The 22,026-nt window shown below is 31.7% G+C and overlaps 3 protein-coding genes across 4 annotated transcripts; 1 reads left to right on the forward strand and 2 right to left on the reverse strand.

The window, feature by feature from the left end:
- The first annotated feature begins 1,658 nt into the window (after positions 1–1,658).
- Positions 1,659–4,759, forward strand: LOC112755413 (uncharacterized). 2 transcript variants are annotated; one of them, XM_025803492.3, is made up of 2 exons: positions 1,659–2,089; positions 3,192–4,759. In XM_025803492.3, the coding sequence occupies exons 1-2, from the start codon at positions 1,990–1,992 to the stop codon at positions 4,409–4,411; spliced, it is 1,320 nt and encodes a 439-aa protein (XP_025659277.1). In that variant the 5' UTR covers positions 1,659–1,989; the 3' UTR covers positions 4,412–4,759. The 2 variants fall into 2 exon arrangements, with proteins under 2 accessions (XP_025659277.1, XP_072077467.1); XM_072221366.1 differs by having other exon boundaries at positions 1,694–2,089; positions 3,015–4,759.
- A 1,092-nt stretch (positions 4,760–5,851) lies between these two features.
- LOC112755414 (uncharacterized) lies at positions 5,852–7,137 on the reverse strand. Its single transcript, XM_025803493.2, has 2 exons — positions 6,829–7,137; positions 5,852–6,291 (listed from the first exon to the last, which is right to left on the reverse strand). The coding sequence occupies exons 1-2, from the start codon at positions 7,057–7,059 to the stop codon at positions 6,112–6,114; spliced, it is 411 nt and encodes a 136-aa protein (XP_025659278.1). The 5' UTR covers positions 7,060–7,137; the 3' UTR covers positions 5,852–6,111.
- Positions 7,138–15,929: 8,792 nt separating this feature from the next.
- On the reverse strand, positions 15,930–20,662 carry LOC112755415 (amino acid permease 8). The gene is made up of 7 exons (XM_025803494.3): positions 20,010–20,662; positions 19,424–19,657; positions 18,949–19,042; positions 18,253–18,470; positions 17,660–17,799; positions 17,325–17,546; positions 15,930–16,973 (listed from the first exon to the last, which is right to left on the reverse strand). Exons 1-7 carry the CDS (start codon positions 20,071–20,073, stop codon positions 16,551–16,553), a joined length of 1,395 nt encoding a protein of 464 aa, XP_025659279.1. The 5' UTR covers positions 20,074–20,662; the 3' UTR covers positions 15,930–16,550.
- Positions 20,663–22,026: the final 1,364 nt, after the last annotated feature.

Here is a 22,026-nt window from a genome sequence, read left to right on the forward strand (position 1 = left end):
TTCTTGAATGAGATGGACACTCGCATGTTACGTGGTCTTAAGCGATGTAAGCAATGCGAGCCGAGGGCCACAACTATAGCAGATGTCGTCAACAACTCAACATGGTGGTGCAAGTGCAGGTCCGACCACCCAATAGAGCTACTGTTGTTGTTGCATTTCGTTTGTCATGTTATTTTATGACTTTGGCATTTTTAGATATTGTTGGCGCATTTCGTTTGTGATGTTATTGTATGACTTTGACTTTTTTATATATGGAATTGAAGTAGTTCTTAGTCAAAGCATAAAGTGAATTCACATAGTTAATGACCTAAAGTGAATTAACATAGTCATCATCATCGTCCAACAAATAACAAACACTTTCTAACTAAAATAGTCATAGACATTCTAACTAAAATAGTTAACAGTAATAAACATATTATTTTTTTATCACCCACTTTACATCTTTGTATAATTTTTTGCACTTCTTTGCAATCCTATTAAAAACGGACGAGATAAACCGATTAGCATTCCGACGTGGAGGATCAACTCTAAAATTGTAGCTTTTTCTTTTTCTGCTTGTAGTTGTACCTATTAAAATACAACATATTCAATAACCAACTAATTAAACCAAAAATACTATTAGATAGTATTCTATCAAAATTACTTTACCTAAGAAATTATTTTACCTACACTAAGCACTAAATTATCGCAACGGTCTTCATCATCTTTACCGGCCGGCTCATCATTCTCATCCTCATCCTCATCCTATTTATCTGCCAGCTAATTCATGCATCAAGCTTCCAATTGCTTCATCCATACCTTGTTATGCCAAGAGTGATAAAAGCTCAAAGTTAAGTTTTTTCTTTGTGAACGAAGCGGAGTGAGGTGAATCAGAGAAAGGGTAAGTGGTTACAAAGAAAAATAAATTAAAATTAATATCAATTAAAGAGTAGTATTATGATTAGTTTTTATTGCAATAATATATACAAAAACTAAATTATATTAGGTATCATTAATATTAGAAACGTTACATCCTAATAATTAAGAATAACTATAATTAACATGTGGAAAGAATAAAATTTGTGATAATTTGTGTGATAAGTGGGTGTGATAAAAATTTAATATGTATTCTAGCAATATAAATAAACTCAATTTTAGAAAGTTATGACTGATTATGCGTAAAATATTTTAGTTCTAATATTTTTTATTTTATAAAATACTATAAAATTTAAGTTTGGTATGGTAAAATTTTTAAAAAATGTATTTATGTTTGATAAATAAAAAAGACTTTGTAATTGTACTTATAGTTTATAAAAGATCAGAATACTTTTAAAAATATCTAAGGTAAAATTTTTAAAATTAGTTTGTACTTTTTAAAATTTAAAAGTCCAATATAATTTTATATATTAACTAATTTTTAAATTTAATGTTTAAATTTATGTCTTTTATAATATTTTTAAATTTTAAAAATTATTTTATCAAACGTAATTATTATTACTTGTATTTATTAAAAATTATTTTTAATTTAATTTATTAAATATAAATATTGTACTTTTTAAAAAATTATCCCTTAAAAATTACTTTTAGAAAATAAAAAGTTTATCAAACTAGAGAAAGCTGTGACATTAAAATTTAGTAAATATTTAAAAAAAAAATAGCCGATGATGCTAATATCCTGAATTTCTGGTGTGGTTAGAACTTAGAACTTAGAAGCAGTGACATTCCAAACACTCGTCACTTTATAGTACTTTGCAGCGTTACTTAATTGGGAGAAGAAAAGTAGAAAACCCCTACAAACCTGTCTTTCCCCTTTTATTCTTTCTTTCTTTGTTTCCTTTCCTTGCCTCTCTTGCGAACCCAATTGCCCTTCAAAATTCAACATTGCAACTTCTAAACACCTCTCTACTACCAACACCACATCAAACCCAGATGCAAATTGCAAACGGGATCTCTTCAACTCCGGATAGCTATTCCCATTGACTGAATCTTAAAAAACAAAAAATAAGAAAAATGGGTAAATGGGATCACCGTCGCCCGCGTAGGTTCTTTCGCCGCCAAAGATCTCCGCTCCATCCCTCCGTCTTCTACGACATCAATGCTCCGCTTCCTGGTAACCTCTTACCTTACCAATTTTTTTTTTTTTAAATTTTCTTGTGCGACCTTCATATTCTGGTCTCAATTGTTTTCCTTCTTTTATGTTATTTGTTTTTAATTTTAAAAAATTGTTGCACTGGTAACAGCAGGATTTATTTTTAGTGTATTATAGTGAATTAGGGTCAAATTTTCGTTTTCAAATTACTGTTTTATTACTAATAATCACTACTTCTTGTTGTACTCTTTTCATAACTAAAGAATTCTCAATTGTGAAAACATTTAGTGAAAGTGACAAATTTTTTCCCCTTCAGACTCTTCCTTGAAACTTAATACACCTTATTTCTGCATAGATTCTGTGACTGTGAGCATAGGGTTTTGTTCTGGCAGATTCTTAATCATCAAAAGGTTGCTTCGGAAATTGGAAGTTAAATAAGTTAGATTTGATTGGAAATAAGTTAGTTTTTTTATTGTCTATTTCGGATGTTGTTGTTTACATGTCACTGAATATGCTCGCTCGGTTTTTCTTTCTGTTGCATTCCTTTGAGTTTTGTTCTGTTAAATTATTTTGTAAATATCCTCTTCCTTCAAACATAAAAAAAAAAAAAAAAAAGAGCAGCCTAGTGCAGAAGCATCCTGTGTTAACACAGGTTCCGGTTAAGGACCGTAATGTACGCAACCTAACTGATAGTTACATCAAACAACAACAACAAAGCCTTGTCCCACTAAATGGGGTCGGCTTGATAGTTACATCAAACATAAAGGGAAAAATAAAAAGTAAAATAAACTCTAATAAACTGGATGCTGCATTTCATGAATGTTGCATAGGTTGTTTGATTTAGTGGATTCCAAGCTAGCCTAGAGGTAGATAAGACTTCTAAATTCAGTATTGATATTGAATCTAGTGGTCTTATGTAACTCTATTATTTAATGGTCTATTTCAGCGATTTTCCAGAGCTAACTTTCACTGGCTGGACATACTAACATGATGGAGGGCATTGATTCTTTATCTGCATTATGTTACGTCTGAGGAAGAATTTACTATGATGATATTTATTATAACTCTGCCAGTGTAACTTAAATAGTTCATCTACTGATTATGTTGTTTTCGATCATTTTAGACTTTTCGCAAGACGGTGTACCTTTATGGGAGAAGAAATACTGCACTTTGATAGGATCAGTGCCATGGCAGAAGATAGTTGATTCAAAGTATAGTATCAACTGTCATGGTAATGTGCTCAATTGGAATGATTCAGCTGCTGAAGAAGCATTCCACAATGCCAAAAACCTTTACCAGGCAAGGATGAACAACCTCCCCAGCGATATTTCTCTGCCTGATCCTAATATGTACGTTGATCAAATAGATTGGAACCCGTACATTGATCCCAAACTGATCAAGGAAGTGGATAGTACTTACTTTCCTGTGCCTGGCGATGAAAAAGAGAGTTCTAACAAAATCAAACGAACAAAAATTTCAGTGGATGATGAAGATGCTTGGGATTGTGCTGGTGATACTTCTCCTAGCAGAGCTTTTGAAAATAGAGTGCAAGACAGCCAGGAGGATTATGATGTTGATGATCCTGGAAATGTGGATAACACCGAAAATCCTTGGGAGAGGAGCATTCCTCAACAAAATGGAGGGTTAAATAACAATGCATGGGAAGGTGGCTGCGTTAATTCTTCAAGTTGGAACGAAAGAAGGGACCCTAACATTCACTCTGAGGTTTGGAAATCTGGATATACTGCTTGGGGGAATGACTGTAAGGGCTTTCTTTCACAGAAAGATAAAGGATGGGGTAATGTTAGGGATAATTCATGGTGTCAACAGAAATCGGATAATTTGGTTGTCGGCAGCAACACTTGGAATTGTAAATCGAGTCAGCAGAATGCAACTTCTGGGAGCACAGGATGGGGTAATGTTAGGGACAGTTCGTGGTGTCAACAGAAGTCAAATAATTCGTTTAACAGCGGCAAACCTTGGAATTGTAAATCTAGTAAGCAGAACGCAACTCCAGGGAGCACAAGATGGTGTGATGATAGAGACAGTTCATGGTGTCAACAGCATTCAAATAATTTGGTTAACAAAGGAAACCCTGGGAGAAACAACAATGCAAATATGCAAGGATGGGAGCAATGGGAAAATTCTCATGTTTCAAGTAATTCACAATTTAGACGAAACAATGGAGGTACGACACCCTGGAATCAGAGGTTTCAAAGGAAGGAAGGCTATGATCAACAAACTTTTGACCATAACGGTTCTCAGTTTCAAAGAGATGATCGCCAAACAGGTCAATACTGGAGGAGGGAAAATAGTAAAAAGAGGAATTTTGCATATCACTAAGGATTTTAGAATATACTGTGCCTTGTATTTTTTGTGAGCAACACATTTTTTGTTACACTTATAATATTCTGATGCACTGGAATGGCACTGCTTCTGGATTTTGGTGGGAAGCTGGAGTTGCTGAGTTGTACAAGAGTAAAGGATCATATATGTCAAGGATAAGAGAAATAATTACATCTCAATTTGGGGGGAATTGTCTTATTCTTGATGCATAATCTCTATTTCACTGCTATGTATAATTTTTTGCTTTTCTAGCAGTACCCTATATATGGTATGGCAAATTTTGGACTCATTCCATGCACTTGTCATTCAAAATACTTGAATTAATTGGCTGACATTTTAAAATAATTTTACACTGTCTTTGTGTACAATTACTAGTTAAACTTTATTTTTCATGGTTCTGAGAATGGCTCGAATCAATTGGTTTGACCAAATACCGGTTATCAGTTATCAGATTGATAACTGGTTCAGGATAAAAAACGGTTATTAGTGAACCTGTAGAAAATTGGAAAAAATAGTAAATCGAGTGAATCGGTCCGATTATTTAGTGGTTAGCATATTTAAAAATAGTAAAACACAAACAATTTTTTTTTTTAAAAAATAGTTTTTCTATTCATAGATATATATTTTTTTATTATATTTGGTTAAATTTCAATTAAATTTTAGTTGAATTTTTAAATCTTTAAAATTCTAATTTTACTGATTTATCAGTTCGGTTTTTAGAACCTTGTTGTTTTGTTTGTATTGTAGCTCAACGATTTCAAAGGGTTTGGAGCACTAGTGCCCTAAATTTTTCTTTAATTTGGAGCATTTTAAAAGCAGTTTGCTCAGATGAATGTCATTTTAAGCTGGAGGCCATCTGAATCTTTGAACAATGCCTCAGTGAATTTATCCTTCTCAGTCTATAGTTGGAGCAAGTCATAACCTGTTTTTCAGAGTTAACACATATCTTGAGGTAATAGGATTATGGGAAGGCTTATTCGGCTAACATTTGATTATACCGTGCCTTAAAAATAAATGATGTTGGTCCAAAATTTAATTATAGCATGCATGGTTGCATACTAGTTCCCTCATTCCTTATTTCCTTTTAGTCTTTTACCAATACTCGTGCCTGGGGGAGTTAAGAACACACCACAATGGTGCATTACACAATCAGCTCTGAACTCTCCATGAAATGGCGTCCTTTAGTCCTTAGTTTTTGTTATGTTGGTTTAACTTTTAAAATTAATTTTAAGAAAAATTATTTTAACTTTTTTAACAAATTGATAGTGGCCAAACTAGTCTTTGATCACCAATTCACCATTTATAAGAATATGTATAGGCACATACTTATTGTTCGGAACCTTTTAAGGATTTGCTCTTATCACAAGAAAATAGCAATGATCAAATTATTTTACTAATGTTATCGTGTAGAATTAAATCTATATATACACACCCCTCTTTCTCATCAAGCCTTCTGAATAATAATATTTTACCTCTAAATCTGTAGAAAAACATTTTACATGATTAATACTTTACAAGTAGGAACACCATGGCAAGATACATAAAATTAAGATAATCATTGCAACAACAAACAAAAAGCAAAAGCTTGAAGAAAGATCCTTCTTCTCTTTCCCTCCTCATTCTGATTCTGATAATCTATCTACTGCAACAAGATCAACCTGAAAAAAATTGTAATTCAAAGGCCAAAAGGGTGAAAGTTAAGCTTCCCTTATAGGCCTGTTGCGAGAACGCGGAAGGGCAGGTTCTTGTTGTACAGGAGTTTCTGCATCATCATCATCATCATCATCATCATCATCAGCATCATCATAATAATCTTCATCTTCGTAATCATCATCGTCATCTTCATCAGCTTGCATGATAGCTTCATTCATTGCCATCTGGTATTTGAAAACAAAAGGATAAAATACTGTTCTAGTCCTAACATTTGACCTAATTCCTAATCCAACAAATTACAGGGGGAAGCATCTTTATTGCCTAATACCAATTTCTTTATGACAATCATAGTTATCTTCCAATAAAGCATTAGCTAAGAGTTGATTAGAAACTAAGAATTGCATGCAGAGGATCAATGAACTCATGGAAATTAAGACCAGAGTTTAGATTCTAATCTGAAATCTTGCAGTTTTGACCGAAAGACCTTGTTCAAAATCGCATTACCACAACAACAAATTAGGGCAGCAAAAGTAGTGTTTTGACAGCACCAAAAATCTTCATAAACTTGTTCTAACAACTTAACCTTCAAATTATCCCGAAGGAAGGAGGGGAAATAAGCATAACTGATCATTTAATCCGCAAAATTTTATGCATTCTTCATTTGAATCTCCAGAATTTTCTTGAAACTCTTTTAGTCCTAGAGTTACTAAAATAACATCCTTTTATCATTAATCATTATGATTATTATTATTGGTGGTTACCTCCTCAAAAAATTGTTGGTCGAGTTTATTGGCAATTCGAAGGGAGGTGAGGACGGTGACAGCGAGGAGAGAGAGAGGGAGGCCGATGGCAAAGGCGATGCTACTTGAGCTGGGGCCCGCACGAGCGGGGGCCACCGTGGAAGGCCTATGTTTCCAGCGAAGCGGCGGAGGAATGCGGAAGAAAGGAAGCGGGGAAGAGAGTGACTTGGAGAGGTGAAAGAATGTCGCCATGTTTGGGTTGAGGATAAGAGTAAAGTACTTTTCTTTGGGTGTTTTAATAAAAATAAATTAATTAAATTCAATATTTACACACATTTCTACATTTTATGTTATTTATATTTTTTCACCCTGTTACTTATTTTATTTATACTAAATGCAAGATAATTATATACATATGTCGCTTATAAAAATAATAAAATGAGATTTAGATTATTTATTTAAAAACAAAATTATAATGGTAAAAAATTTTGATGTTTATATTATATAAAATTATAAATAGATTAATTCATCTAAAACTACACATTAATTTCTCTCATTTTTCTCTATTTTTTATAAATGGTTGATGAAGAATGTTTTGTAAACATATATCCAAATACAAACATGAGGGATGGTGAATTGGTGACGAGTCTTATTTGAATGTGTTTTATCTTATATTGATGTCAGGTAGGGCTGGCAATGGGTAGGGTATCCTACCCTACTTACGAGTTGAGAATTTTTTAATCCTAACTCTATCCACACCCTAACATTTTAAACTCTATCCTATCTTACCCGACTCGCAGAAATATCAAATTTTTTTAAAGTAAATATAAAATTCAATCATTTCGAATTTTATACATATTAATAACATAAAAAAATAAAAGACTAATGCTCTAAATTACTAAATTAACTAACTAGTTTTAATGGTTGTTCTCTTGTTGTAAATCATTACATAAGGGAGGTTGTAGGTTTAACTCTCACTTCCTTCACTATATACATAATTTTTATAAAATATGTATTATATATGAAGTGCGGGTAGAGTAGGGTAGGGTAGCGGGTCGGATAGCCTACCCTATTCGAACAGGTTGGACCAGATTGAGTACCCGCGGATAGAGTATGAATTGCCAGCTCTAATGTTATGGGTCAATAAAAAATTTTAACATAAAATTATATAATGACATTTATATTAAAATAAAACTTTTTTTAAAATTTGTCAAATATATGAAAAAAAATTATAAATAAAAATAATTTTAGGTTAGGCGTAATCCTATTTTGGTCCTTAAAGTTTAAAGTGTCTTATTTGAATCCAAAAAAGTTTTATTTAGCTTCAATTTAGTCCCACCGTGAGGTCAAAGATAAATAATTAACGAAATGTCCTACATGACAGCAGTATAAGAACAAGTTCGATAATTTGGAGAATAGGTACAAGCTCCAGAGGCACAAAATCAACCGTGGATATATCAATACATGTATTTAACATTTTTTTTAGTTTTATAGAAAATATTTCATTTTAATTATAAGAAAAATGATAAATAAATGTATTGATGCATCCATGGTTGATTTTGTACCTCTAGAACTTGTACTTATTCTCTAGATTATCGACCTTGTTCTTATACTGCTGTCATGTAGGACATTTTGTCAATTATTTATCTTTGACTTCCGGTGGACTAAATTGAAGCTAAATAAAACTTTTTTGGATTCAAATAGGACACTTTAAACCTTAAGAACCAAAATAGAATTACGCCCAAACATAAGGGACCAATTTAATACTTTACCCATAATTTTAAAATAACATTTTCTGAATGTTAAGTGATTTAAGATTTTTAATAATTAAATTAAAATAAAGAATTTTAGTATTTTTTAATATAAATAACCAAATTATCATTTAAAAAAAATCATCTTCTAAATTAACTTTAAAATAATTAATTTATTGTTGTTTTTATGGAGATCTTTAGTTTTTTTTTTTTTTTTTTTTGGTAGAGAGTAATATTGAGAATGTGTAAAGATTTTGTTAGTTTTCAATTAATTAGTAATTGTTATTTATTTGAAATAAAAAAAATGTATTGACGGTGTGAAAAAGCAATGATGTAACATAGGAAACAATAGAGTACGAGATTAATAGGAGATATAAGAAAAGAAAAACTATAGCCAGTTGAACTAATCATATCAAATAAACATCTAGTACTAGTAATTTTATAAAAAAGTCGGGGGCCCTCCATTGTTAATGCAAAAATTTGCCTCTGATTGATGCACACTCATGTAGATTCTTTAATTGAGTTGAAAACCTCGTACTTTATTTGAAAGAAATTAGAAATGTTGGGTACAGGAACGATTTTGATATCAGATTTTTTGGCTTGAAGTTGAAAACCATGAGTATGTATATGTTTGGATGGTGCTTGACTGTCAAAGAAAAATCTGATCCAACAAATGATGGAGATATTAAGAGGTGTATTAGGCCTTATAACTCTAGTAAGCAAGTTCTATTTGAAAACAATGATAAGAGGTTCAGCACCGTCAGAACTCAGAACCACCTCCCCTCCAATACCTTACTCTAATCAATCACAGAGACAAATTCCATATCAGACAATAAGTGCGGAGTTTAGACTGATGCACCAAACAATAGATACGATGAGTCTGAGTTTGTGTCTGATACCTTAATTATTTCAACAAGAACCAACTTTTATGACTCATCCCAATTCTTTCAATGGTCTCTCAAATTATTACAGCACAGATGAAGATTTCAAGTTTCATTTGAAGCATAAGTTTAGGAATAGAGAAATCATGTGTCGAATAAGGTCATAGAGTCCAACCAATTGAAATACCATTGACAGTATAAGCAATACTCATCGGGATATTAAAAAAGTCTTCATGTTTTATAGTAGAGGAAAGCTTCACATATACCAGTGTACTTGATTGGTATACTAGTATTCTTTGATTTTGAACAATTCAGATATTGAATAAAATATGTTAAAGGCTCAGATGGTGAGGAGATCACAAGTTGTCCCCTTAACCGAAAAATGAAGCTTGGAAATTCTGGGAGCATGCCCTCAGCGTACGACACACATCACGACTGCGGCTAAGCGGCTCTCTCCAAACAGCAGCTGTGTTTTAAAATACCTTTCAATTTTCAATAACTATATATATTTTTTGGCAGCCATCATCACTCATTATTTTTTATTTTAATATATATATATAAACTATCAAAATTACTTTCAATTTTTGAACACGATCACAAAAATATTTTTCACTATTATTAATAATAAAACATCTTCAAAATATTTTAAAACATGACAAAACTGCATGACGTTAAATATATATTCTCAAAAAATATTTTAGAAGTTAAATTTTGATTCGATTTTTTACAGGCTTGATTAGAAAAAAAAATCTTTTTGTCCTTAAAATTTTATACTTAGTAGATTTTTTTTATTAATATTTGTGATAAAAAATTTTAGAGATGAATTTTGTCTCTGATTGATATATATATATATATATATATATATATATATATATATTAAATAGTTATCCACGTACTTTTACAAAATTTTGGATCGAATGTCAAGCGATTTGTCAAATATAAAAATTGTTTGTCACTTATAATAAAAATAATATTTTTTATTATTTTTATCGTATTTTATAATGTTTTAACTTTTAAGAATATTTTTATCTTTATCAAAAGTAAAGAGTATTTTTATCATCATTTTAAAAAATAAAAGACCGTTTTAATACTTTACTCTTAATAATTTATATAAAATTTTTATTTTAATTTATTCATATATATCCGTGATATGTTTTTGCATAAAATTAAATTAATTTAGTATTTCACTCCAATATATACTAAATTGAAATAGTTTTTCACATTCATTATTTGATCATATTATAATAACACTTAAATTAATGACGGTGTCACATATATTTGGGAGACCAGAATAATATTTTGAGAGGGAGTGGGAGAGGGAGAGAGAGAGCCAAATTCAGTTACAACAGTTGAGTATCTGCAGTCAGTATATATATATGGTTGAACACATTACGAGGTGGCACTTTTAGAATTATACTCTTCTAATAAACTAATTCTATTAGATTACTATCACAACTAATACACTATCATAATCTCTATGTTCAAATTTTCTTAGGTGTTTTAAATTTTTTTGACTTTATATAAAAAGGGAGTTACAACTAGAGATATTGTCATAGTTTTTGTAACACCCTAACTTTTAACACTTTATGATCGTACTAAAAGTTTAGGCGTTATTTATCTTTAAATCTTTTTATTTTATACTATCTTTATTTAATATTGAACCTTCGCGAATACAAACCAAAATTTTAATAAAAAAATCGAAAGGAGACTTTATTTTAAATCACTTAACCACAAAAGTATATATTCACATAGCTTTATGTACATAAACTTATTCAAAGATCCTCAAATACAAGTTCTACCCCTCTAAAAATCAAAACAATAAATGGTGAGAGAAAAATAAAATCTAACAACCCAACTCGTAAACAAAATCTTCTAAGCTCCTGTAACTCCACACTAAACCTTCGTACATGTAATTGAAAGTGGTGGAAATAGGGGGTAAGAATTGGGGAGTTCTTAGTAGGATTGAAAACGTTAATATAAAATAAAAAGATTTAGAGGTAAGTGACGCTGGATAATCATGGGGTGTGTGTTTAAAGTAGGTGGCTGAATTTGTAGCAAATCAGGTAAGACAATTTCTATATCAAAAATGGAAATAGGAATAAAAATAGGTGTGTTAGAGGGTGCAAATGGAAAAAAGGATGGTGTGGGCGATAAAGATGGCTGTTGTGAGAAAGCAGGAGGAAGAGAGGGCAACAATGTGGGTATAGAAGAGAGAGCCTAGGAATTTGACAATTGATGTAAGTGGGAGGAAGTTGACTGGGAAGGCAACAAGAAGTGGGAGATGATCTTCTGAGGATAGAGATGATTGGAGCACTAACTAGAATGGTTGGTGTCAGATCAGATTGTTCGCCAAGAGAGGTAGCAAAATTGTTGTCTTTAAATGAAAACAGGTGCTCATTAAAGATAACATTCCTTTAGATTATCTGTTTTTCCTGCTCGGTAAGACACTTATAACCTTTATGGGAGCTGTTGTATCCCAAAAAGACACAAGAGAAAGACCGAAATTTCAATTTATGCTTGTTATAGGGTTGCAAGTGTGGGAAGCATAAGCAGTTGAAAGTCCAAAGACTGGTGTAATCAGCTTTTTTGCCAAACAGTTTCTCATACAGTGACTGGTTAGCAAGCACAGGCGTGAGTAACATGTTGATTAGATGCACTGCAGTGTTGAACGCTTTCCCGCAGTATTTAATTGGCATACCAGCTCCTGCTAACATGGTCAGTCCCTTTTTTCACAACATGCCAATGTTTCTTCTTATTAACGCCATTTTGTTGGTATTCGTGTGGACATGAAAAGCGATAAATAATTTCCTACATCTGTAAATCTTTTGAAAATATCACATATTCAGAAGCATTATCAGATTGCACCATTTTTATTTTTACATTTAATTGCAACTCAACCATTTGTTGAAAGCATTTAAGTAGTGTTTGTTTTGAGGTATTAGGACGAATACTGAGAGATTGAGACTCAGTATTATGTTTGTTAGTCTAGAAATTAGTACTAAAATTTCAATCTCTGTCTCCAATATTTCAGTACCTCCAAAAAGTGGGGATACAAGAGACTGGAGTTTTTGGGGGTGGAGACTGAAACTAATAACATTTTATGTCTAAAATACCCTCATTTCAATTAATTAATTCCAACTTTACTCTTTGTGCAAATTAAATTAGAGCTTCATTCTTATTTTAGTCTTTGTCTTCCACTTTATACCAAACACAATACTAAGACTTAATTCAATTTCTGTCTCTTAGTCTCTATCTTTTAGTCCATATCTCTCTTTCAAACACTACCTTAAAGACTGATTTGAGTTGTGAACGTGTTCTAACAAGAAATAAAGCCAAGTAAACCTGCTAAATAAAATTTATGAAGTAAAAATTTTCATAGAAATCAACCACTAGGACAGGTGTGTAAACTAATGTTAGGGGTGTAGTGTAAACTATATTAGAGATTGGAAATGGTAGTTGATGAGACTTTCCTAGACAATACACAGTACAAATAGATTTATTGGGGTCAACTACAATATCACAGGATTTTAGAACACTAGCTACTACACTATAAGAAGCATGACCTAGTTTATTATGCCACAAAAAAAAACTATCAGCAGTGGACATAGTTGAGACATAGGCTGCTGCATTAGTTGAGACATAGGCTGCTGCTGTTGCATTATAAAAAATTGTAAAACTTTAGATTTTGTTAGTTTAGAAATTATTAAATTTAAATATTTAAAATTATATATTGAATTTTTAAATAAATTTATAAAAAAATTAAAATATAAGTTTACTATCGAATTTATTGAGGGAAAAATTTGACGATAACAAACTCCAGAATTTTGCAAATAAAAGTTTATATCTGTTGCTAAATCAGCCGGTAATTAGCGGGCAGATAAAAAATTCTGCTGGCAAACAATTACCGGCGAGGTTTATACCATCGAATTTATTTTAATGCTAAATTCAACGGTAAATAGATTATCGACGAATTTTTTTTAATAAATTTGTCGAATAAATTCGACGATATCCAACAACTTTCTTATAGTGTTGGCAACTTGGCATGAAGAAGTAACCTTAAATTTTGAGTACGTTATTTAATTTTTTTTATGATAGTATATTATTTAGAATTAGTTTGGATTAATTTAAAAAATATATTTTTTATTTTTTAAAAAAGATATTTTTTAATAAATAAAAATTATTTCATATTTAAATATATTTTTTGAAAAGAATTTTATTTCAAGTATTAAAAACGTCTTTTGTTATTTTTATAAGTAAGGTATTATAAAAAAAGTTATTACTTTTTAATAAAAATATTATGATGTATCTAAATAAATTTAAAATAAAATAAAATATTTATATTTTTTTTAAAAATATATTTTTTCACTCAAAAAATCAATCCAAACCAATATTTAATTTGATTCAACTGAATACTATCTGGTTTATCTTTTACGAACAATTATCAATCCGTTTATCTTTTTTCATCTTGATTTAGCCAAATACAATAGTTTCGGTTAAATTGACTGCATGGCACATATCAATATTTGAGCTTGCATTTTTATGTAAAGATAACTTCCAACAACATCTATAGTTCTATACAGGTTTCACCATTTTATAATTGGCAAGTAGTTTTACATAAATCAGTTATTTATTTGAGATTTGTATTTTATATATCCACTAAAGAACCTTCTTCCGTAACGGATAAATAGTTGTACACGAAAGATTTATTTAGTTTAACATCTGTGTATAAACATTGAGATGAGATTTACAACGTAACAAATTAACAATATACAAATTATTGCTAACTAAATTTACAAATATCTCTTACTACTTAATATCCTTTCAATTTTGAAGGATTATCTCCATTTTCTTTCTCTCTTTTTTACAAACTTTTCCAAATCCACCTTTGTCCTTCTATTATTATTTTTTGAGAGCAATGGAAGCAGAAGCTTTGCTCACAAAAACGCTCACAATGTTTTCTCCCATTGTAATAATTTCTCTTATGATAGTTAGTTATTTCTTAGCTAGCTTGATTCTACGTAGTTACCATTGTTTCATGGCGAAGATCAAAGCCATAGACGAAGAAAGCCATGGATTTTTACGATCGGAAGATAATTATTGTTATGGCAAACCATCAAATGCCACATGTTTTCTCATCAATAGGGTTTTCAACACTAAGCAGATTATTGCAAGATTAAAATGTTCAATATGTTCATGTGATTTGGGTCGTACGGAGAAAGCAACAAAACTTTGGGTTACAATTTTGCCAAATTGTTATCATGTTTGCCACAAAGAGTGTATGTCAAAAAGGTTAGAATCAGAGAGAAAAGGAGGATGGCGACCATTATTTGAGTCAAAGAAATATAATTGTCCATGTTGTAATGGCAATGTTGATTTGAAGGAGTTGAAAGAGATAATGATTACTAGTAGACCATACAATAACAACATAAAGTAAATCATGGCTTGATTATTTTGTTCATCAATGCCTCTTGTATATATGTAAATATTTTTTTTTATTTTTTTGTGGATAATTTATGTCACTAGGAAATTATTGAAATCCAGCATGTTGATTTTCAATAGAAATGTATATTTGTGCCACTTCTTTTTATATATCTTAATGTAAATTTTCCTTTTTTTAGTTACAAAGATAAATCTAATGATAAGAAAAAAAAATGTGCATATTTTTCGTAGAGAAAAATAAAATATACTTTATAGAACTAATAAGGGTTTATTTGGTGAGCTTTTGAAAAAGAAATTTTTTTTAGTTATTTTTTTTTAAATTTAAAAAAATAAAAATAACTTTATATTTAGATATTTTATGTAAAAATATATTTTTATTTATCAATTATATTTGAATATAATAATATAAAAATATTGTTTTGTTTATTTATTATGTAAAAAAATATTTTTTTTAAGTAATTTTTTTTTTAAAAAAAGACGTAAATTATAGATTTTAAAAAAGAATTTTTTATTTTTTTAATATTTTTACTTTTACTATTAAAAATTAACTAAATACACTAAAAAATGAAAAAAATATTTTTTTCAACAACACAATGGTACCGAAACAATTTACAAAATTAAAGAGTAAATGATAAAACAGTTTATCAAATTTTACCTATTAGTTAATTAGTTCTTCGTATTTTCACCCAATCAAATTTGTCATCCAAACTAGCCAACATAAATATGTGAGTACTTAACCTAATTTTTGCCTTCAAACCGTTAGTCAACTGTTAATCAATTAGTTAAGTCTAGCATATCCAAACTACCAAATTATCTTAACATCTAATTACAAAATTGGTGATATTACATGAATAAGTGTTTTTGTAACCACCACCCTACCTTTATTGTTACAAAATTACCTTATTGTCATCACCAGCACCATATCCATTTTTGCCATCATTACCACCACCACCGAAACCAAAACCACCACCAGACCAACTACAACCCTGACCAACACCCCAATCTTTATGACAAGCGTTTGATAGTAAAAATAAGAAAAGAAATTCAGATATAGAGATAAAAAATTTGATGTTTTTGTACTATATTTGGTAGTAGCAGGGGACAGAACACCAACTAGATATGACTACATCGGAAATTTTTTCCGCTGCCAAAAAAGTCACCAAGGTTGGTGGTCAAAAAAGTGAGTCCTAGTTCTCAGTATACAGCCAGTGGAAAATCCAAAAAAAAAAAGAAAAGAAATCCAAATGCAATTAACCAAATTTACATTATTAACTCACAAACTTTTGGTTCAATTTACTGAGTGACGACATAAACACCATTGGAGAAAGGGTAAGCCAAGAACCTGTTGCACCTGAAAAGAATAATTTTTACCAATAGGTTGGTCCAAGTAGTAAGTAGCTCGGATTCCCTTAAGCAGGTCTCGAACTATATGCAGCTATCCCCACTGAGAGACTCATCCACCATAGCCAGGTGTGCGATCCGGGTCGGGTCCAGATTAGTCTGGGTGAAGCTCCGGATACAGGCAGGCAACCAAAAAAAAAGAAAGAAAAGAAAATTTTTAACAAATCAAACTAGTTAAGTACCTAATGGAACTCCATCTCAGTAGTCTCCCAAGAAAAAATAATCAATAGAGTTTAGCTACATTTATTTCATGTTTTAGTAACCAAAAGGACTATTGTCTATACGTGAAAACTTTGTATTTATGGAGATCCTGGCTGATTCCATGAACTGAACCAACTACAGCAGTCACCGTAACTATGAAACACATGAAGCTTAGAAGTTGAAGCATGCACCACTTCAATGTCCGTTTCTTTACTTGTCTTTGTCTAATGTGCATTTGTATGGGGAAGAAGACGACGAGAGGCCAGAACCCGATTGCTCCAAGAAGGGAAAGAATTTCATTGAAAAATGGCATTGCCATGGCAAGAATTGTGGACAATATCACAAATATTGTTCTCCAAATCAGCCTAAACAGGTTGAAATTGAATCTTATTTTGCCCAACTTGGTTGGATACTCTTTGTTTATGAAATCTGATTCTGGCCATACCATGTTAGCACCCATTTCAACTATTCTATAGAATGGTTGTGCCATCACCTGTAACAAAATGTAGATTTCCCACATATATTAAGCATGATGGTCTAACAAAAATATCATCGAAGAACAAGGTTAGTACTAAGTGTTAAATTTGTGTTTAATTTCTATGCTTCAAGAGTATAATGCAATTTTTCTATCAGTTAACAAATAAGCATAAAAGAAACTTTATACTATTAGATCAGTTTTATTGTTGTGCACTTAATAGTGTCATACACTGTCTGTCTATCACTCAATCGAATGCTTGTGTCTGTAAAACTTTTAAAGAGTGTGAGTGATTTTGTCAAACACTTCAACCAACGTGACAATACATAATTGAATTCATAAATTGAAATTTTAAAAAATTGAGCCAACCTGGTATGCTCCAATCATGTGGATCACGACAAACGTGTTCCCAAGGGCAACCAACCAAAAAGGTTCATAAAATCCGGTTAAGATGTTCCCCGGTGTGTGATCACCAAAAGCAGCATAGCCAAAGCCACTGCATAGCAAGAACAGTATTGTCATTGCTGTGACCCCCATCACATTAGCTTTTTTCATCTGTTTATTTTCTGGCGGATCTGATTTTAATGTGTCCTAAACAAATCACCAAATAATCAGATTCAATCAAATTTGCTATAGCGACTGCATCTCCTTCATTGATTTCAGTTTCTTCAAAAAGAAACCAGAGTAAGGGAATTGTATTTTACCATTATATCATAAATAACAGTGGAATAATTCGCAGCAAGTGCTATGTTTCCCAGTGAACTGAAAACCCTCCAAACTTTATCTTCTGCAGATAATTCCGGCCCTATTCTTGTTCCGGTTATACTAGTTGGCTGTCCTTTTCCTGCATAATTGGAAGAAAGCTTTCAGACAAATATCATCCATTACTATAATAGAAAAAAGTAAATATCATTTTCGGTCCTGATCATTTTGATAAGAGGACAAAGCGATCGTCCACAATTCAAAAATCACTAATCAGTCTCCAACCATCTAAGTAACTGGTCTAATCGGCTCATGTTTTTGGTCTAAGCAGCTTCTAACATGTCACCAAGTCACCGTTTACAATGGCCGTTTAGACCAGTTACCTGAACAACAATTTTCATATTTATTTATCCAAAACAAAAAAGACATTTCATGTATCTAGTTGAGCTAGAAAATGCATTGAAGAGTGTTGAACAATAATTTATGTTAGATGAAAAGTCAAAGCATATGCTTTTATAGAAAGATAACAGCTACGCCAACAATTAAATTTTGCAATTAATGTTGAAAGATTTTGTATCAAATAATAGGTAAATACCTGAGATGACAACCGAGAGGGAAAGCCCACTTGCAATAAAAGCATAACCAAAGGAGGTTATAGCAGCAATGGTTGAAAGCCATGTTAGTTCATGGAAGTTTGGGATTTGGGACAAGAAGATTTGCAAGGTCCCAAAACCAATCATGAAAGGATTATTAGAAAACTTGCAATAAGCTTGATGTCCCTCTTTGTGGAAGCAAATTGCTTTCTTAATGGCTCTGCCACAATCAAAACATCATAAATAATCAGAAAAGGATAAAAGCTTAAAAAAATTATTTGAAGATTCTTATAAATTGGAAAATTCAAATTGTCTTTATATTTTAAATGCTGCTTGTTAGGTTTATATGACTAGTCAATGGTTCTGTTGTGTTGGCCTTACATCGATGAGAAATTCAATTGTTAATATAGATTATTAGGATCGATTGCATTTTCTCATCAAATGTTGAAATTCTTCCTTTTTCCATTAGAAACCTTTGCAATTGGGGAGCCAGATTGAAAATTTTGATGACAGTAATCACAGGAACCAAATTCAAAACTTCTTAAGTCATAGGAATCCAATCATAAGAACATTTTAGGCCTCCTTGAAAATTGTTAGATAATTAAAGCAATAATAATGGCACTCAATCATCTCATCTGTACATATTAAACATATAAATTCAATAAGACATAACCATAAGTCTTAAAGGAAAAACATACACTAAGCTTGTGGCAGAGGTTATTGTGTAGCCCACAGTGATTCCAGCAAGCTTTGTGTATTGGACCAATCCACAAAACACATACATGGTTCCCCCTATTATGAAACAGTAATATGGAACTAGTTAAAATAGGTCATGAAACTTATTCAGATGCATGAACTAGAAGAGTTGTTACAAGGTCTTCATCAACTACGTTGTCGATTGTTAACTTCGAGATATATATATATATATATATATATATATATATATATATATATATATATATATATATATATATATATATATATATATACTGTCAGTGTATTACACGTGTATCCAAGCACAGAATAACACATCAACATAAATAATCTTTTTACATTAACTGCGTGAATGGTTATTCGAAAGAAAAATGTGATTCAACGACTCTGTGTAAAACATTTTACGCATCAAAATACTTAAAAGAATCTCGCTGATTAAATGATATAAGGGAAGAATACCTAAATATGCCTTGACAGCTTGCATGTAAGTGTAGTTTCTCTTGCCAGTAATGGGGTCTGGAAATCTATAGCAATCTGCTACAAGATTGTAAGTGAAAGTGGAGATGACTGCGAAGGCTATCATAGTCGCTATACCAGCTATCCACCCTAGCTGCGCCATGGCATACGCTAGAGCCAGAACCCCAGCCCCAATCACCACAGTTATTATGTGCGTGGTAGCCGTCAAAGAATTCCCTGCGACGCAGATAGCACGTTATGTTCAGCTTATTGATTTCTGGTAAAGATTGCTAGTATGCAAATTAATTAAGCAAGTTCAACTTATCCAAAGTACTAAAGACGGTTCAATTACTTCATTCATCAATCACAATCTGTCATGGAGGACGAGAATATCACAAACAGTTATGCCTCTGTAAAATCAGCTATACCGATATGTATCTAGAAGTTTCTAATGTTCAGAAAGTTTGTTAAGTTAGTTAGGAGATGATCCTAGCTGGCACTTAGTTCCTATCCACAGTTGGTTTAGTTAGTTACTCATTTACATCTACTTTCAAAATCAGATTCAAAGGAAGTTAGAGTAGTAACTAACCGGTTCTTTTGGCTCTGCCATCATCGTCGACTTCTCCTTCCATAAGGGCTCTGGTGATGACCATTAAGAAACTTCGATCCCCCAATAAGTTTCACAATTTTGAGGAATCTAATATGAGGAAGTTGAGTTGTGTGCCAGTAACTGACTCTTGAGCCGTGTGTCAGTAAAATAGATAACGTAAGACCAAACAAGCTCCAAGTCGAGTCAATAAACTTTTAAAATTCGAATTTTACCTTAAATATGTAATAACTCTTAAATAAAATTATAATTCGAATAAATTAGTTATTGTTTAAAATTTGAATTTCACGTTACACATATAATAATTCTTAAATAAAATTATTAACAAATTATAATTTAAATAACATAATTTTTTTATATTTATCTAAAAATTACAAATTTAAATTTTACTTTTATTTTTAATAAAAAATAAAAATTAAACCTTAAATAAAATTACAATAGAGATAAATTAGTGATTGTCTCATCGAAAGAAAATACCAAAAAAAAAAAAAGAGGGTAGGCGTGACCGCATGAGAGAGTAGGGACGGTGGATGGATAAAGCCAAAACCAAGACGCCACACAACACAAGCTCTCTCATCTTTTTCAATTTCAATATCAAATTTAAATGCTGACCAGCTATCAATCACATGCTTCCCCAAAAATCAATTAACAATTGGGGATGAATTATTTATTTTGATTTGATTTGATGATCATAGTCTCAATTGAACGACGAATGTGGGACCGCACAGGACAACACAACTTGTTTACTGTAAGATTTGTGGATTTCTTTTTTGAAAAAGACTTTTTCGATGTGATAAGAATGAGACGTGGATGCTCATTTTTTATATGAGACTTATATTTTTTAAAAAGAATAAAATTAACAAAGGTTTAAAAATATTCTTTCTGTATGTTTATAAATAGGAAGTCAAGCCTAAGTCTCCCTTGATGTTACACAATAACAAAATACTATTCTTTCTTTAAACACAGCTATAATAAAGCAAATACTTTCTCTCTCTTTTTTTTTTTTATATAAAACACTTTTTTATTTTTTTTTTCTTCACATACTACTAATATAATATTAATATATTATATTATTTTTTTTTTGGTTAAGGTAAGGGGCCAGAAGCCCAAACAACAAAAGGAACTACACTAAATTAATCATTCTGGGCCAAGAGGTGCCAGTAATATCACTAAGTACCCAAAGATCGCTCCCTGGAGGAGGGGAATTCCATACCATGAGGCTTTGTTCTTGTGCCGCTCCAAGATTGGCGAGAAAATCTGCACAACCGTTTGCTTCGCGATAAACGTGCTCAATCCTAACTTGCCAACCCCTGTCAAGGAGCTCGCTGATCCTGTAGTAGAGGACCGACCCAGAATTCCTCTTCAAGGAAGGGTTTTTGACACTGTTTACTACTGCACTTGAGTCACAATCAAGCCAAATTCTTCTGAACCCCATCGTCCAGGCTATTTCCAGGCCGGTGTATACCCCCCAAAGCTCAGCAAGGTGTGCGGAACAGACACCCAGATTTCTGGAAAAACCCATGATCCATCTTCCTTCACTATTTCTTAGAATACCACCGCATCCCGCCCTCCTTGGATTATCTTTTACTGCCCCATCTGTGTTAATTTTAATCCAATTACTTTGTGGGGGTTGCCACTTGATACTGATAGTCATTCTCCTGTGAGTATTGGTCCCAACGAGATACTTCTCAAAGGCTTTTTGAATGGTGTTAACATAATCCTGAATAAGATTGTACGCTACCACTGGTCTCTTGAAGGATCTTTGGAATATTTCCATATTTCTCCAATTCCAAATCCTCCAACAAGCAACCATATAGATACTAATCCATTCCGCTTGAATCGAGCAACCCCAATCCTTGTTCAAACACTCATGGAACCAATCAGACGTTGGAATGGAAAAGAACTCCAACGCTAACTCGCTTCTAACCAGCTTTTTCCAGATAACCTTTGCCCCCTCGCAATCTCTCAAAACATGCATAGTGTCTTCAACTTGATTTGT

The sequence above is a fragment of the Arachis hypogaea genome, chromosome 16 (genome assembly GCF_003086295.3).
Source record: "Arachis hypogaea cultivar Tifrunner chromosome 16, arahy.Tifrunner.gnm2.J5K5, whole genome shotgun sequence".
Taxonomy (NCBI): Eukaryota; Viridiplantae; Streptophyta; class Magnoliopsida; order Fabales; family Fabaceae; genus Arachis; species Arachis hypogaea.

Coding starts and splice junctions, on each gene's coding strand:
- LOC112755415 (XM_025803494.3), bottom strand. CDS start 20,073: ATGGTCATCACCAGAGCCCTTATGGAAGGAGAAGTCGACGATGATGGC. Junction 19,658..20,009: donor TGGCAGAGCCAAAAGAACCG/GTTAGTTACTAC, acceptor TCTGCGTCGCAG/GGAATTCTTTGACGGCTACC. Junction 16,974..17,324: donor ACATGATTGGAGCATACCAG/GTTGGCTCAATT, acceptor ATTTTGTTACAG/GTGATGGCACAACCATTCTA.
- LOC112755413 (XM_025803492.3), top strand. CDS start 1,990: ATGGGTAAATGGGATCACCGTCGCCCGCGTAGGTTCTTTCGCCGCCAA. Junction 2,090..3,191: donor CATCAATGCTCCGCTTCCTG/GTAACCTCTTAC, acceptor CGATCATTTTAG/ACTTTTCGCAAGACGGTGTA.
- LOC112755414 (XM_025803493.2), bottom strand. CDS start 7,059: ATGGCGACATTCTTTCACCTCTCCAAGTCACTCTCTTCCCCGCTTCCT. Junction 6,292..6,828: donor ACCAACAATTTTTTGAGGAG/GTAACCACCAAT, acceptor TTCAAATACCAG/ATGGCAATGAATGAAGCTAT.